Genomic DNA, 18827 nt, shown 5'->3' on the forward strand with positions numbered 1-18827 from the left:
ATCCATTGTTAGAAACAGGTACATTTCTCAAGTTAGACGAGGTTTAGGAATACAGCATAGAACAGATTTAGATGAAGAATCTGTACATGTTAGTAGCGGAGCTCTCTATTTGTATGGCACTTCGAACATCTTTTCTATCTGCCAGGTGTGTGTGTGTGTGTGTGTGTGTGTGTGTGTGTGTGTGTGTGTGTGTGTGTGTGTGTGTGTGTGTGTGTGTGTGTGTGTGTGTGTGTGTGTGTGTGTGTGTGTGTGTGTGTGTGAGAAACCTTTTCTCAAAAAGGACTTTGCAGTTTCAAGTGATGATTTTGTGCCAGAAACATTAAAGAACCTTGGAGCCTAATCATGCACCCTGTTCTTTGTTCAAAGGCAACCCTTCACATGGGGATCACACCTCCCTTTGTGGAATGGGGACTCACACCTTCATAGCAGGATTCACTACCCTCCTCCAGCCCTCCTCCATTCCATCAGGACTGTGGAGGACAGTCTGTGCACGTGGAGATCCACATGAAGGAAAGCCAGTGCTGGACAGGCAAAGGGAGGAGGTAGATGTGCATTGTTTTCCATCTCCTCCCAGTCTTGTACCCATTACTAAGGAGAACAGAAATTTTAATTCACCCTAGGCTTCTGTCATGCCCTCTTTGTAGTGGGAAACCCACTTTAAGTGTTCTTGGTGAGCTGCTAGCTCTAGGAGGAGCACTGGCAGTAAAGTTCTAGTCAAGCCATTCTGCCAAGGAATAGGGATTGTGCCACTGAGGCATAAACTTGGTACAGAAACACATGGCCTAAAGGCCCTAGCCTTCCATTTATCACCCAGGAGGGAATACAGAGCCTTTTGCTTTTAGAATTACAATATTGATCTCTAAAGGTAAAAATAATTATAAATTGAAAGTCAGATTTCAAAATTCAGTGAAGTTGCCATCAAGACAAATTTCATTCTTGCGTGAGGGACTAGTCAATTAACAGTACCAACAAAACCTCAGTGAGCTGCGTGGAGTGCTTTGGAATCCTGTTCCTGTTTACTAACCATGTGAACTGACATAGGGACCTGTCTTCTATTCTCCTTGTTTCTATAGTAACAAGCTATAAAATCAATCAAGTGAAAGCCCATAAGTTCTTGTTGGTCATAATTGAAACAAAAGCCACAGCTTTTAACACAGCCAGCACAATGTTTCTTTGATTGTACAGCTGAAACTCTGGGTAAATAAAAGGAAGAAGATCATAATTTGCTCTTACTTTGGGAGCAATTAATTGTCCTTTGATAACACACAATTTCCTTTCTTCCGGCATTTGTGTTACCCTTCCTTTCCTTTTGCTATTTAGTCACACTGGCGTGGGCTATAGAAATCTTCACACATTTTTGTTTGTTTCTTTCTTTATTTCAGGTGAATAGTTGTATCTATCAGTGAGACAAAGGATAGCAGTTCTTGAGTTTCTCTCAACCCCTTTTCCTTTTCATTCTAGCTATTACTATTAATCTAAGCATCTTGTACACACTAGATGGAAAATTATGTCATTTCACCTCTTACAACCACAAATGTTGTTTTGCTTTAGTCAAAGTTTCTAAGTGTCAGAAAAACTTGCGTGGTTGTATTCTCCAGTCTTAACTGGATTTTGAAAAGTAACAGCTGGATTTACTTCTACAAGTTAAAACACTTTGGCAAATCTGTGGTTTCATTTCTACGTGTTTGCACAGTGGACTGTTTTTAATTTAGTCGCATGCTGTAAAATTAGGGAACTATTCAGTTTAATTACTAATGATAAAATTAATAAGAGTAGTGAAAGCAATAATTATAGTAGTAATACAAAACCAAATTTAATTTATAAAAGTTTTAATATATAGCTTTATATTTATTTATAGTCTTATCTTATTGACACCCTTAGATGGTGCTTTCTAGGTTCTGTTACCTTAAATAATGTTTGTGGTAGTTTCCTTCCACATTTACACAGTATCAAATAGAAGCTAGAATGCTGCATGTTGAAAGCTGTATCACTGGCAAAAAATGTTAATTTCATACAGTCTCACAACTTAAGATTGTGTGTTTGATTTATGCTTGTCATTGGAATTTGGACTCAAAGTATTGTCTTTTTATGGTAACACCATAGAACTAAAATTTTAATATTTATTTCATTATTTTCCTGATATTGTTTTGGAAAGAGGTCTTTGTAAGTCAATAACTGAATTTTGGGTACATGCTGTATTTAGAAAAGCATCAATTATGGATGTTGAGTGTGGATTTTGTAAAGAGTAGAACTGAGGGGCAGCAGAGAGGTAGATATCTGTTGCTAGGAACAACATAAACCCTCATGTATTTCTTGCTGAAACCTAAAAATTATTCACAGAGGGCAAGCCCTATGAGTAATAGTGCTCTATCTGGTAACAGTTTTCAATTTCTCTAGTCTTATTTTTTACAGTCTCCATTTGTGACAGCCTAAGAGATTTTAAAGCAAAACTTTAAGTTGAAAAACACAAACAGTGTTCATTTATTAAAAGTATGATTTTATGGCCATTCTTTTAATTCCTTTGGGCTTTATTCTGTTGAGATCTGCTCAGGGATGGAGGCACATTACAATCCATTCTGCCCTCTCTCCACCTTCCTGGAACATTCCAATTTGATGAATCAATAGCAAACATAACTTGCCACACAAGCGATTTTATTGTCAGAATTATTAGAGGCCTAAGCTGGAGGAGCAGTGATTTATACCCAACACCTGGCATGCTTCTCTAGAGACTAGCATAAGGATCCAGCTCTTAATTCCTGGTTAATAATATAATGCTCACTACAGGGTGAAGTTCTAGACACAGGATATTCTGATACACGATGACCCAGACTGAAAACTAATCACACCCTTGGATCAGAAAGGACATGACTAGATTTGTCTAGATATGCTTCCTGTCAACTATTCTTTGGTGTCAGCCATTACAGCTAATGTATCTGTAAAAACTGCCTATGATGTGCCTTCTCCTCTGGCTTCAGTGCAATCTCTTGCTCTCTTTATCCCTCTAGTACATCTGGATAATTGTTTTCCATGTTCCATTTCCAGGAGCTTTTTTGGCGCCCTAGGCAGCAGAAGGTCCCACCCCCAAAATGCCACCCCTGACAGAGGTGGCGGAAGGTCTCGCCCCCAAAATACTGTCGACGACCGGGGCGGCCAAAGATCCAGCCGCTGTGGTCGCCACCCCCCCAAATGTTAGCGACCTAGGCAACCACCTAGGTCGCCTAATGGGTTGTGCTGGCCCTGTCCATTTCCTTATCTAAAGCCATCTGGTGATTAAGACTAGAGCACTGCAGGGACTGGATCACACACCTTGTCTGAAGAGAACAATAAGACTGTATGGCCTTCAGCTCCCCATATGCTGACATGAAATCTCTCAGAGTCATGGTGTGACTTACCCCCAAAAAAGAAAAACCAGACCTACAGGAGACAGTCTTGCCTCACTAGAGCTTCCTTTATTTCCCTTAATTAGTAATCAGACATAAAAAGAGAGCTCCCAGATTCAGACAGTTTTACTCACATGAAACCAATAGTCCTAAACGCACCTTTCTCATCCCTCAGTTCCACAGTGCCATTTTCAGCATATTGTCACCTTAAAAGTGAATTACTCTATTTGATACTGTTCAGCAAAGACAAAGTTTAAAACAAAAACGGAATTACTTGTGTCAGTTCAGCTGGTTGAGAATATCATGATACAAAGATAGTACTATGAGAAAAGACATCTCTTAACAGACATGCACTGACAAGCAGTATGTTTACTCTAAAGTGTTGTCATTCTCTGTGGTATTATCAGTGAGTCTAGATAAGCTTCCCCTGAGGGAGTAAGTTACTGTTGTCTTAAATCATATCTGGGTTCTCCCTGTGAGCCATGTTCCAAATGCAGACCTAGGCCCACCTACGGGAAAACTTGCCTTCTTATTTCACAGCAGCATGAGGGGGAAAGCTGCAGTCAAATCCAAGAGTGGGTTTTTTTGTTTTGTTTTCTTTCTGTGCCAAAGAAATAAGACTGAGAAGTCAGAGCAGGTGAAGTCTGTGGCTGGAGATTAAATTTATATCAGCTAAAACCTTATCATAAATTTAATTGAACAAGATACAAACTTAATGCAATAATAAAAGAGCATTTGGTCAGAGTTTTGACATTTTATTTTGCTATTTTTAATCACTTTTTCCAATACCACTTGGACCCCTGCTAGCAGGATTAATGGGGAGGAAATGGATAGGAACAGAGGAATGAAAAGAGATGAAATGCACATATGAAAGTATCACTAAGGCTTTAGTGGTGTAAATCTTCAGAACATGGCAAGGTATTAACTTAAGTGGCAATCCTCCGTTTGTTAGGATATACGCTTTATTAATATTCATTGCATACACCAGGGATATGTGTAAAATCTAAACTATTACTAGTCTGTGACATGCATCTACATTTACAATAAAGGTAATCAGCAAACTTATTCTAAATATTTAACACAGTAGAACAGTTTTTAGCAAAAATAAAGCATTCTAGTGAAGACTGGAAGCAGAGACTGGACTAAAACTATGCACAAGGACAAGATTAAAACCTTTCCAAGAATGTTCCCATTGCTTATGGCTATTGTTAAACTGTCTAGGACCTAATTCACTGCTGCCCTGTGCTTTGTATAGTCATTTACACCAGTACAAATTGGGGTAAAACACTGCCAAATCGAAATGCATCTCTTTTCATTCACTTACCATTGGTGTAAATGACTACAGAAGATTCAGGGCAATGATGTGATGCATAGTCTTCTGATCATTTCTGCTGAAAGACACATTTACTTTGTCCAGGAATTTGGGGACAGTCATCATCCAAGAAGCTGAGAGAGGATCCATCTGGACAGAGACTGAGATTCTCTGTTTCTCCATAGAACAGGAACAACACAGGTAGTAGTATTGCAATCTTACCCACTCTGCCCCATTGTTGTACAGACATATTCAATCCTGAGATTTTGTCTGCTGAGGTTGCCAAGAAGTGTGCCAGACAGTGCAATTATGATGGTGAATTTTGTTTTGCCCAACTGGTCTAGGGTTGGGACAAACAGCTCATTTCATATAGGCCACCAAACAATCAAAAGGTAATAAGTTTCATTCTCTAACCCACTGGGATGGATTGAGACAGTAATTACAGATCTGCTTGTATGTGTAAAAACTGCTTAGTCTTAGTCCAGTACTTTTTATTACTTGCTTGAGAAGACACAAAAAATATGTTTTGCTTCAGTGTTTTAAAAGTTATCTGTTCAGTTCCCTTCTTCATGCTAAGAAGTGGCTTTTCTATGGCCTTGACTCTCCAAAACATGCAGCTGTATAATACTATGTACATGAACAGTCCCATTCAGCTAAATGAGTGTGTGTGGGATCAGGGCCCATATAGCCTGTTCTGATCTGTAGTTTTTGTCATGGTTTTGGATTGTGGCCATACTGGTTGGAGAATCTGGAGGGGTTCTTTCCCCTAGCAGGATTAATTGGCTTTTAATTTGCTAATTACTTAATTATTTATTTGAAAGTTATTCTGCAGTATCTTAAGAAAATCTTTGAGTAACAAACCATTAAGAATAGAATAGTTAATATTAGTGAGAGTTACTTATGTTCATATATCATATGAAAAATAATATGATACAAGGTGCTCTGAAAGAAGGCATGTAAATGACATTATGCAGTAGTCGGGCATTTGTGTAGCAGTTAACTTCCTGTCATTTTATCAGTGCCATTTTGATAACACAAAACATCTTTTGGTGAAACAGTGGAAATAGAAGACATCTGACTTTGTTTAGTATGTACACACTGATTTGGCCTGATCCTTAGCTGCTGTTAATCACGGTAGTGTCAGTGAAGTCAACAGAAATACATCAATTTACACAACTGAGGATCTGGCCCATAAAGTTGTTTATGTTCTTGAAGATAATTTGAAATAATTTAACAATAGAAGAGATGAACACCATTGGAGACTGACAGGGGATTAGATGAGAAGAACTGGCAAGACTGGTATTTTTCATACTTTCACGATGTTTTTATGTTTGTTTGATTTATATATTTATTTTAATAGAGGTCTACCAGTGTTCATGACAATTTATAAGCAGATAAAAAGACAAAATATCTTTATAATTCTACACATTTGATCAATAACTTTATGCTGCCAGGCTTCATTAATAGAGCAGCTATAGCTCTTTGTTCTCTCCCTCTGTCTCCTGGACTTCTTTATTTCTTTGATCATTGCCCTACAGGTCATTATTAATATTACAAGTCTTCACTCTGTGAATCCCTTGAAAAGTCTGAGTCGATATCTGTGATTTCATATGGCCTCTTAGGATCCTGCCTTATTCTCAACAAAGCTGTTCATACATACACACTAAATTTCAGGGCACTGTGTGGAATTTGTGGATAATTCCATCTTTAATTTAAAGGGGGAAATGTATCTCTCTGGATCTAAGTGGGGGGCAGAGTGGGTTGTGGAAGCCTTAAAGGCCGGTGTTTAATCCTGAATACCAATATAAATGTGTATGGTTTGTCATAAAAGACTGAGTATAAAGGGTCGGGGAGGCATTCTACATGAACATGGAAATAGAATGGTCCAAATAGTCCCTTAGCTACATTGCCTTATGAGATGATGAGGCTGATGCTGCACAGCTGTTTGTGAGTATTTTTCTCAGCCTGCCAATGCCAAATATTGGATGCAATGCGTGACAAAGACTCAAAATGGTGGGCACAAGAATGTTATTCATGCAAAAATCCTTCATGCTGTGCAAGTTGTTTTTTTATTGTAAGTAACACTGTATAACTTCCTTTCTATGAATTTGCATCACTGATGTAAATCATTTTCAATAATAAAAGTGAAGGGTCACTAAATTTGTGTTTAATTCAGGTGACTTTGCGTCTAAAACGAATGACTTATGAAATTAAGGACATTTGACAGGTATGTTTGTGAGATGTCTGCTAAAGAATGGAATTCTGCTGTAAGAAGAGTACCTTTAGGATGCTGGAGCCATACGTTTAACAAGTCCTTTTTTTCTGATGCAGTAAATAAAACATTATAGTACATTTGTTTTTGATTCACAAAAAGAAAAATCCTGTTAACATTTAAAATAACAAATAGAAAGTGTGTAAAACAAAGTATTTTCAGAAAAACTTCCTTTTAGCAGAAAGGTCTTTTTTCATAATTGTCTAACGGGTAATTGTTTCCTTGTCTTTATATTTTTCCTATGTGATTTGTTTTCTTACAAACTAATAAGTAAAAAGAAACATTGTTCACTTACTTATCCTCGATGGAGTATAGTGAGTCATACAGTTACACTTGTATGTGATGCAGTATGAGTATTTAGTTAAGTTACTTGTTTGGTGTGAGTATAACACGTTTGGATACTGCGTAGGTAGTTCCTGTTATATTCTGCATGATACAATACTCACTAGTTCATCAAGTGGAAGAAAAGGCATTTTGTACAGGAGACTCTCAGCTGTCTTTCAGCACTCTCACAATGCTCACTGCTGTGGTGACTACTGATGCAGCAGTATTCCTCCCCCACCAACTATAATAAATTCATGTGGTCACCTGTTTTTTGTCTTTTCTCCTTTTTAAAATAAATGTATTTCCATTCAGTTACTAATTTTCACAGTAGTGCAGAGCGCACTGATTTTAATGGGAGACACATAGCTAATATAATCCTCTGAATTGCAGTAAAAAGTCAGGGCCATATTTTTATAAATCCTTAGAACACCTAATCATTGTCCCATTTTTTGAAAAACTCAGCACCCATTTAGGCACCAAAATAAGTGGCCAGATTCTCAGAAGAGCTCAGCAGTTTGGCTGATAAATAGTTTTGAAAATCTGGCCACTTCATTTAGAGCCTAACTGGGAGCTGAGGGTTGGTTTGTTTGTTTGGTTTTGTTTTGTTTTGTTTGTTTGTTTTGTTTTGTTTCAAAATCTAGCACAGAGCTCTTTTGAAAATCAGGCCTCTAGGGATTTTAGCTTTCAGTTAATTTCATAGGAAAAATTCTCTGTAAGTGCAACTGTGCAAGAATATCCTTCATTGTTCAATTCTGGTAAATATGGGAGCTTCTAAAATGTAAGGATTCAGTAATAGGAAAATTTTATGTTGAGTCTAAGTCGAAAATCTACATTTACAATTGTTTGAATATAATAAAAGACTACTGTAAATATAACTCTAACACTTTCTAAGGATTTTAGATTTAGTTTATAAGTGTGTGTACTTTTTTCCAGTGTAAGACTTTATAGATTTAATTTATAAATTGTGAACTATCTCTGTCATATCAGCCTTTAGTGTATTCATTGTATAGTAGCCTATAAGCAGTATTTCTATCTAGTTCCTGGGATGCACTTATCTTTAACAGATTTCAGATTTCAATGAGATTACTCACTGTAGTAAACATTACCCCTGGGAGTAAGAGTTCGCAAGATTAGGACTTAAACTAAGATGAGAACAGACAGGAAGAGTTTACAACATGGGAAGGAAAAGGATAAGAGAGAAGACAGTGCACTTTTCAAAATGTATTTTTACTGGTTTAACTCAAAATTTGCACATAAAAAAGGCTGCTACATTTAAAAAAGAATAAAAAACAATGTAAAGAGGCAAGAAAATTTTTCTTTACTTTCTGTGTAAAAAGGGCAATCTTTACCTATATTTAACACTTACTGTAATATGTGATACAATAGTGCACAGCATTTGGATCACTTATTTTATTTTTACCTCTCTTAGCATAAATTGCATTACAGTACCATCTCAGCTAAATACTGATGTCATGACTGTTCCTATAGTTCTTGAAATGGGAAGCCTGACAATTATTACATTGATTTTAATATTACTTCCATAATAGTTATCATTTACATGAGAAATAAATCTGTACATTCATGTATTTGTATACATTCATTATAAACACTGCTGTTTTAAATTTGAGACTGAACACAGAGCATAATTAAAGCTATGATTTAGTCATGGAGGTTGCGGAAGTCACGGAATCTGTGACTTCCAGCAACCTCCATGACTTCAGCCTGCAGTGGTCGGGAGCTGCAGGGTCCCCTGCCACCTCTGGTGGCCCCCGGAGTTCCAAGCTGCCTCGGGCAGTGAGGTATCCCCGAGCTCCTGGCTGCCGCAGGAGGGGGAACCTCTGAGCTCCCAGCAGCCGTCGGTGGCGGGGAACCCCAAGCTCCTGGCCACCATGGGTGTTGGGGGCCCCCAAAGCTTCTGGTGGTGGGGGAAACCTCCAAGCACCCAGCTGCCATAGGCCCCTGGAGCTGTGGGTGACAGCAGTACCCCACAGCTCCCAGCACCAATGGGCAGTGGGAACACCCCACTGCTCCCAGCCACTGCAGCCCCAGGGGAACCCCCGAGCTCCTGGCTGCTGCAGGCCTCTGGAGCTGCGGGCAGAGGGGTTATCCCGCAGCTCCTGGCTGACTGGGGAGGTGGGGGCACCCCACAGCTCCCAGCCCCCAGGGGCAGCAGGGTACTCCGCAGCCCCCAGCTGCTGCAGGTGGCTCCTAATCCCTGTGCAGTTGCCCCACCTCAGGCAGTTTGAGGCCTGCAGAACCCTATTTTGTCACATTTATTTGTAGTAAAAGTTTTTTGCCTGTGACCTGTCCATGACTTTTACTAACAATATCAGTGACAAAATCTTATCTTAAATATAATCTAGTGAATGGGAATTTAAATGACCACCTCATGATGATCTCATTTGATAAAACTTTTGCATGATAAGCAGAAAGATTTGCTTATTACTCCAACTGCCTGACCATCATAAAAATGCAAGCAAGCAAGCAAAGTCAACCCTACTCTATGCAGAGCTAAAGACAGAAGAAGAACTAGACTAAATGAAGTTTATTAGGGATATCACCATGCCAAACTAGTTAATCTGGAAGGTGCTCTGATGTTACAGTGATGGGTACTAGTTCAGAACTCTTAAATAGATACTAGACTTCCCTCTGTGACTGAGAATGCTGGGAATGACACAGCCCAAGTATTGACAATAGTGATGAATTTAGGGGTTAATACTATAGAGGGGAAAATGGAAAACATGTAAGATATGGAGTTCTTGAACTAGGGATGCTGTGGTGCAGCAGCATCCCCCTGGCTTGAACTAGTAATAACAAATAAATACATAGTTTCCACTTTCAGCGCCCCCTCTGTAAAAATTGTTCGAGCACCTCTGTGTAAGATGCCATTGCCTAATAGAATACAATTTTGATACCAATGTAGGAATATAAAAACAATTTGAACTGCCTCTTTGAAAAAGTATTAGAATTGTGTAATCAAAGCGTAAAAAATCATCTGGCAGAGTCCTTTCACTGTCAGAGTAAATCACCAAAAATATTTTTAGCAGTGCTGGAAAGAGTTTTCATTGATGTGGCATGTACAGCTTAGCCAGTGTAATTTAGTGCCCATGGCAAATTAAATGTATGTAATGATTGAAGAACACACAACACAGAATACAAAGTGCACAGTGCTCACGTTATAGTATTATTTTTATTACAAATATATGCACTGTAAAAATGATTTAAAAATAGTATTTTTCAATTCACTTCATACAAGTACTGAAGTGCAATCTCTTTATTGTGAAAATGTAATTTACAAATGCAGGTTTTTTCTTTTTGGTCACATAACTGCACTCAGAAACAAAACAGTGTAAACCTTTGCAGAATACAAGTCTACTCAGTCCTATTTCTTATACTGCCAATCTCTAAGACAAACAAGTTTGTTTACATTGATGGGAGATACTGCTGCCTGCTTCTTATTTTCATCACCTGAAAATGAGAATAGGCATTAGCATGGCACTTTTGTAGCTGGCGTTGCAAGGTATTTACATGCCAGATATGCTAAACATTTGTATGCCCCTTCATGGTTCAGCCACCATTCCAGAGGACATGTTTCCATGCTGTTGATGCTTGTTAAAAAAATAATGCATCAATTAAATTTGTAACTATACTCCTTGGGGGGAGAATTATATGTCTCCTGCTCTGTTTTACCTGCATTCTGCATATATTTAATTTTATAGCAGTCTCAGATGATGATCCAGCACATGTTCATTTTAAGAACACTTTCACAGCAGATTTGACAAAATGCAAAGAAGGTACCAATCTGAGATTTCTAAAAATAGCTACAGACTCGACCCATGGTTTTAGAATCTGAAGTGCTGTCCAAAATCTGAGAGGGACAAGGTTTTGGAAGTTTTAAAAGAGCAACACTCTGATGCAGAAACTACAGAACCCAAACCACCAAAAAAGAAAGTCAACTTTCTGTTGGTGACATCTGACTCAGATTAAAATGAACATGCATCAGTCTGCACTGCTTTGGAATCCTTATCAAGCAGAACCCATCATCAGCATGGAACCAGGTCCTCTGGAATAGTGGTTGAAGCATGAAGGGACATATAAATCTTCAATGCATCTGGTACGTAAATATCTTGCAACACCAGCTACAACAGTGCCGTGCAAATGCCTGTTCTCACTTTCAGGTGAAATTGTAAACAAGAAGCAGGAAGCATTATCTCCTGCAAATTGTAACCAACCTTGTTTGTCTGAGTGATTAGCTGACCAAGAAGTAGGACTGAGTGGCTTTGTAGGCTCTAAAGTTTTACATAGTTTTCTTTTTTAATGCAGGTTTTTTGTACATAATTCTACATTTGTAAGTTCAGCTTTCACGATAAAGAGATTGCACTACAGTACTTGTATGAAGTGAATTGAAAAATATGATTTATTTTGTTTTTTACAGTGCAAATATTTGTAATAAAAATAAATATGAAGTGAGCACGGTACACTTTGTGTTCTGTGTTGTAATTAAAATTTATATACTTGAAAATGTAGTAAATATCCAAAAATATTTAAAATAAATGGCATTCTATTGTTGATTAACAGCACGATTAATCACGATTAATTTTTTTAATTGCTTGACAGCCCTAATTTTAATCCAAGTGCAGCCATTTGAAAAAGTGAAGTAGGGCGGTTTCATGTCTGAAGTTGGTTGGGAAGGATCTGTTGCAAATATTGTCCATATTGTTGATTTATATATTTCTAGTTAGGCTGCTTATCAGCTACACACATGTGCAGACACGTAATTGAACTGGAAGTTACAAATTGTTTGACAACAATTATTTAAAGCTATATTATTTTACACAATTTGAAATCACCCTCAAGACTGAAAACAGAACAGAATTTTCACCTGGGTTTATTGCATGAATCAATATGATGTAGTGTTAGTGAGGACTGGAAAATATTTGTTCACCAAATGAGATGATAAAATAACAGTTGGAAACTTTTCTTCACATTATCAAACCTGATTAGTCTCTAATATTGCCATCTGACTGTGGAGTGAAGGGTGGAAAGTTGAAGCATCTTCTGAATTATGACAGTGAAGTCACACATTGGAATACATTTTCAGCATGGGATACAGGTTGCTAAGGCACAGCTTCTCTTATAATTCATTGCAGTTGTGTGCTGAATTTCCCATTTTGAAAACTTGCACAACTCTGTTATTAGAATGAGGAGTACTTGTGGCACCTTAGAGACTAACAAATGTATTTGGGCATAAGCTTTCATGGGCTTATGGGCTTCATTGGATGAAATGGGTTTTAGCCCACGAAAGCTTATGCCCAAATAAATGTGTTAGTTTCTAAGGTGCCACAAGTACTCCTCATTCTTTTGGTGATACAGACTAACACGGCTACTACTCTGAACTCTGTTATTGTCACTGTTGTTCTGATAGTGGGACTATGCCACAAAGTGGCATGTTTGAATGCTGTAGTGAAGAATTGAGTTAGCTGATATGAAGCTGAACCTGACTTTGCAATCAGTGTAGCCCTGAACAAATTGTGTTCTGCATCAAGTCAGCTAATCATCATTAAACCTAGTTTCCTTCAAGCTCCCATATGCACATTTATTAAAGTCTGTTACAGTGGCGGAAGAATGCGAATGGAAGTTGATGTATGATCAACTTATTTGAAATGAAAATTAGGGGGCTACGCTCAGCCAGTCATGTGACTGTTAAGCTTACACATTTGTAAAAGAGCTGAATATAAGTCATAACATAAATGAACTATGTGTGTGTGACTGGTAGATGTCTCTCTAGTCTCTGTGTCCCCACATTAAGGTAAACAGATCTGCATTCTGTGCTTTATCAAGAAAAAGAACTGATGGCCTTTCTCTTACTTCAGAATACTGTGTTTTGCTGCTGTCATTGAAAGTGGCATCCAGTGCCATCACTGTGACAATGCACTTTTACATGTTCACACCTCAGGCAGGAGCACCTAAATCACTTGTGTTCCTAAGTCCTCAAGGATTTTCTGCAAATCCTATCCTAAGTTCCTAGTTTTCACTAGTTTTGTTTTGTCTGCAAGTGCACAGAAAATAACAGGATCTCTTTCCTCATCATTGCTTGCTGACCCAGAGGAGTGACTCTCATTCTGACAGGCTGAGGAATGTATGCTGAGTCTGTGTTCATACTGACACATCTGGCATGTACTACCTGGTGATATAATACATGTTAAGCAAAAGTGGAGTGAGGGGTTTTTTTTTCTTTCTGTTTTCGCTATCACACCTCTGGTAATATCTTTGCTCCCTGTAATCTGATTATTTGCTACTGGCTCATTGCCACATTGGGGAGCTGTGTTTTTTGGGGAGGAACTGGGAACTAGCTTGTATTTTAGCTCATCAATGGAGCATGCAGTTGGGCAGCACTGTCATCAGTGCTTGTGATTTGGTACCTACGATTGAAAATGAAGATTCTATAGTGCTGGGCAGCAAAGACTGGCTGGCTCTTTTTCATTTCCCTTTCATGGCATCTCTGACATGACAGTCTTTTAAAACCTTGGACAGACTTAAATCCAAGCAAAAGAAAAGTGGCTTCATTGTGTAAGTGCTGGATTGAAAGTGTCATTTATAACAAAGAAGGTTTTGTGGATAATTCTTGGGAACCAAGCATCCGCAGAAGCACTTTATAACAGAAAAGGCCTCAGTATGTAATGATGGGAGCACAGCATTAGTATACTTTATATCCCTAACAGAGATGAATTCAGTACATAAGAATGTAACAGTGGCCATACTGGGTCTGACCAATGATCCATTTAGCCCAGTATCCCGTCTTCCAACAGTGGCCAGTGGCAGTGGTTCAGACAGAATAGGACAATTTTGAGTGATCTATTCCTGTTGTCCAGATTCTGGCTGGCAGAGGTTTAGGGACACCCAGAGCATGGAGTTGTGTGCCTGACCATCTTGGCTAATAGCCATTGATGGACTTATCCTCCATGAACTTAGCTAATTCTTTTTTGAACCCTGGCAACGGATTTACAGGTTGACTGTGCGTTGTGTGAAGACAGGGGCAGCTCCAGGCCCCAGCATGCCAAGCGCATGCTTGGGGCGGCATGCCTTGGGGGGCACTCTGCTGGTCGCTGGGACGGCAGCAGGCAGGGTGCCTTCGGCGGCATGCCTGCGGAGGGTCCACCGGAGCCACGGGACTGGCGACCGGCAGAGCGCCCCCTGCGTCATGTCGCCGTGCTTGGGGCGGCGAAATGTCTAGAGCCGCCCCGTGTGAAGAAGTACTTCCTTATGTTTGTTTTAAACCCTGTTGCCTATTAATTTCACTGGGTGACCCTTGGTTCTTGTGTCATTTCAAGAGGTAAATAACACTTCCCTATTCACGTTCTCCACACCATTTGTGATTTTACAGATCTGTATCATATCTCCCCCAGTATCTCATTTCTAAAGCTGTTCCATACTCCTAATCATTTTGGTTGCCTTTCTTTGTACCTTTTCCAGTTCTAATATATCAGTTTTAGATAGGGAATCCAGAACTGCATGCAGTATTTAAGGTGTGAGCATACCAGGGATTTATATAGGGTGCTATGATGTTTCCTGTTTTGTTTCCTCTCTCTTTCCTAATGGTTCCCAACATTCCATTAGCTTTTCTGACTGATGGTGCTGTTTTGTTTAGGTGGAACCCATCCTTCCTCTTTTCCCAAAAGGTTCCCAGTTCCTAAAAAACCTCAATCTTCCTCTGAACACCATCATCTCATCCGTGCATTTGAGACCCTGCAGTTATACCTGTCTAACTGACCCTGCACATGGAACTGGAAGCATTTCAGTAACTGCTATCATGGAGTCCTGGACTTCAATCTCTTACCTAGCAGCCTAAATTTGACCATAAACAGTGTAATCATTGTCTTAACAATAAAGAAACTGTTTAGGTAATGGAATCAGTTGCAGTCCAGAGCTCTCCTTTGAACCTACATTCATAAAATATTGTAATGGTTCTCTCCATGGACAGGTCCCATATGAATTAAAGCAGATAAAATACTGCTCTTTGCTTATTGATGGATCTGTCTAACATAGACTAATGTGTAAATAAATTCTGTTCTTTTTAATCAGCTGAGACATTCAATATATGGATTCTGATAATTAAAATGTTTTCCTGATAATCTCTCTTATTTCCTGCACACGGGGTGAACAGAGAACTGTGCATATAAACAGTAATACAATTCACTTTGTTTTTCTGAATCTCAGTTTACTGTATGGATATCACTGAGTCTGAATCTCTAGAGAGGAGAGAATGTAGAGGCTTCTTAGAGTGCATATCTAACAAGCAGCTCTCTCCTGACAGCTTCAAGGAAAACACTCTCTTATCATTCCTTGTGACTTGCTCTCCTTTATACACTAACCCTGTTTCTTGTCCCATAAGTATTTCCCTTCACACATTCTTCTATCCCTGCTCCTGAGGTGAGTCACACAATGCTTGCTGCTCCCTCATCATCCCGATACCCCACTGAAAATGGACTAGTGACTGTGGACAGTGGACTAGAAATTTGGCATAGTCTTTATTTGACCTGAAATCCTGCAGTCAGGCTTGCAAAATTTCAATGGAAAATGAAAGAAATCTCATAAGAAAAATAGTTCTTGTGATATTTCTACACATACTGAACTGGCAAATGTGCAAGAATCTCCATGTGCAATACCCAGAGCCATGTTTCAGGGTGCATGGGGCAGATCTTTATTTCCAGGATAGTCACGCCTCTCTTTTCTAAATAAAGCATTTTAAAGTATCTTGATATGCTAAAGATGCTAAAGTCTGATTCTGCATACTTTCAACACGTGAATCTTCCATTGATTTCAATCCCACATTCCATTTAAGCCACAAAAGGTCTAACATTTCTTAAAGTTAAATGTAGTATCAATTTAATTTCTGATATATCCCCAATCTGGGAGCTAGATCCTCATTTAGTAAACTAATTTAATGGGTGATTAAATGATTTTCTTCTCCATATAGCATCATTCAATTCTAATGAAGTCTCGTGGGGAAGTGGGGAAACCCTGTTCGTTGCTCAAAAAATAATAATAATCTAAATGATAACGGCCAGAAAAAGTTAAAGTGCAGGGTGATTTTAAAAAATAGCCTGTCATTTGGCTTTAGTTTTATAATTACTTTATTATTTATTCTCCATATAAAAATATTGCAAATACCTTGATAAAGTAAATATTTCAGTGCCATAAATATTGCTTTTTAATGACACCCACTGTCTCAAAGAAAGTGGGCCAGTGAAATGTAAAATCATAGCTCTCGTACATATTTTTTGCTTCAAAACCAAGCCTAGTCAATTTTCATTGAAAATTAAATGCAACACTCTTTGTGAAGACATGCAATGTTTTTAACTATGCAAGGTAAAACAATGATATGGACAATTAAATCTCATGTTTCGGGGCATAAGCGGATCTCCTGAGGGAGTTAGGAATGAATTTCCGCACAGAAACACAATATTACATAATTGGTTACATGCCTTATGTAGGCTTTTTATATTTCTCTGAAGTTTCCACGTACTGCCCATTGTCAGAGATCGTAGTATAAAACACCAAGGACTATTTCACTCCAATAGATATTAAAGTGAAACAATACAATATTTTCTCACGGACTGGGTCTGATTTCCTCTCACTCTGAATTTACACTGGGTTAACTTCATTGACTTGAGGCCCACAGTGTCTAAAATATAAAATATTTTGCCGAGTTTATTCTTTTTTTTTTTTGCCATTTAAAATGTTTATTTGGGATAGTTTTTTTAAAAACATAGCAGTATAAAATGTCAGTTTCTTTTTATAGGTGCTCTGGGAAAGACAGTGATATAAATCATAATAGTTTCCCACATAAATAATGTTAAAATAAACTGCAAAACACAGTTGATTTAATACATGTATAAGTCATATTGACGTTTGCATTGTCTAGAGCATTCTGATGGCATGAATTACAGCACACTGGAAAAAAAATATGAATGAAGGAAAAGCTAAGAAAAAACCCTCATCTGAGCATAGAGATATTTCAGAAGAATATCATCTAATTTATTGAAACGGAATGAATTCTTGGTTTCATTATAGCAGCTATGATTGGCAGAAAAATTACGATTCATTTTTTACAGTGGATTGTCACTCTTCATTCGTGGATTGCTAGCTAAAAGTAGTTTCCTTCAAAGGAAGAAAAATTTTATACTCTGCTTTGAAGCTTCTCTAAAGGTTGGCTATCAGAAAATGTTTTTAAATCAAATGCATAAACTTGCTAGTGGGTTGATGTTTATATAGTGCAGTATGAATGGAAATTCTTCCTGCAATTTAAACCCAAATCTAACAAAACACTAATGCACATGTCTCAGTCTTAAGCTTAACTGAAGCATTTTTTTTCCATAGGAGTGTTCGTGCACTTAAAGTTAAGCATATGCTTAAATGTTGTGTTGGAGCAGGCCCTAAGTCTTTCACATGAAGCAGGAAATGGGCAACAGAGTTGTCTATCAGATAGTACAGTACTTTCTAGATCATAATGTCCATATCAAGAGACGGCTACTTGATGAAGAGCCTCAGAATTACTCATTTAAGAGGCGCTGGCAACTTGGTCCCCCAATATTGCTTTATTAGTTTTCTGGCAGCCAAGTGGATCATGGATCAGAATTGTAGGTCTTAATCCAAAACTCCCAAAGAAACTCTATAACTTCAGTGGCTGAAACTGGCTGAAACTCAATGAGAGACGCTGTGTGAGCACGCGGTAAAATATGAAGTGTGAGATGATTACAGGTGTAAACAACCATCCATCTTCACATGTGTGTGCATGATGTGAATGTACAAGTAGTTGGAGGCATGGGTGTGCTAGCAAATAACCCCAATAACATGAAGGGATGTACATCTTGACTAGTATGTGTGGTTTAAGGAAAGAGGGGCATAATTTACAGTGAACTGTAAGCTGCCATCCACAGCAAGTGCAAGATGGAAATTAGTAGACATGAGCACATAGTTCCCATAGAGAGATACAGTAAAAATACCATAATGGAATGTATTTAGCCACCACAATAACTGGCACACTACGCTGGTAGCAGAATTTCTCTTGCACTAGCCTTACCTCACATTGGTATCCAGTTACATGCAGCTGCATTGGTTTTTGGGCATATTGCCAGGTGTTGGCCCTTTGTGTGTATATTACCGAGTTACTGTAAAATATGTGACAACCCTGGCCAATAATCATGAATAGATCTGCTCACAAAATGAAAGCCTTTGGGATACATAGGAGTTCTGAGATATGCTGATTATTATGTACACTTGAATTATTTATTAGAGGTACACTATTTCAATCAGTAAGCTACTACTTTTGTAAAATTTCATTTTAAAAATAGTCGTTCTCCAATATGTTTTTAGCACAGCATAACTTGCCCTAGCATCAGAGTTTTAGTTTTCATCCAAGTCAGTCTGTTACTGTGCATGTAAGAAAGCTGTGCATTGTAGGATCTTACTATTGAGCTGATTACCTCACAAAGTCTATATAAAGCTGCCTTGTGTGACTGAGTTCCTATTGAACTCA

General features: G+C 38.4%; 1 protein-coding gene across 6 annotated transcripts in view; it reads left to right on the forward strand.

The window, feature by feature from the left end:
- Positions 1–18827, forward strand: part of XRCC4 (X-ray repair cross complementing 4) — a 284810-nt gene that overhangs the window by 227855 nt on the left and 38128 nt on the right. For 3 of the 6 annotated variants that reach the window (XM_050944830.1, XM_050944832.1, XM_050944831.1), the window contains one exon: positions 4798–4893. The exons of 2 other annotated variants lie outside the window; for them this stretch is intronic. In XM_050944830.1, coding sequence (XP_050800787.1) covers positions 4798–4893 — 96 coding nt within the window. Of the gene's footprint in view, positions 1–4797; positions 4894–6230; positions 6700–18827 lie in introns of those variants that run through there. One more of the 6 variants, XM_050944834.1, reaches the window with a different exon arrangement.

The sequence above is a fragment of the Gopherus flavomarginatus genome, chromosome 3 (genome assembly GCF_025201925.1).
Source record: "Gopherus flavomarginatus isolate rGopFla2 chromosome 3, rGopFla2.mat.asm, whole genome shotgun sequence".
In the NCBI taxonomy this organism is placed as follows: domain Eukaryota; kingdom Metazoa; phylum Chordata; order Testudines; family Testudinidae; genus Gopherus; species Gopherus flavomarginatus.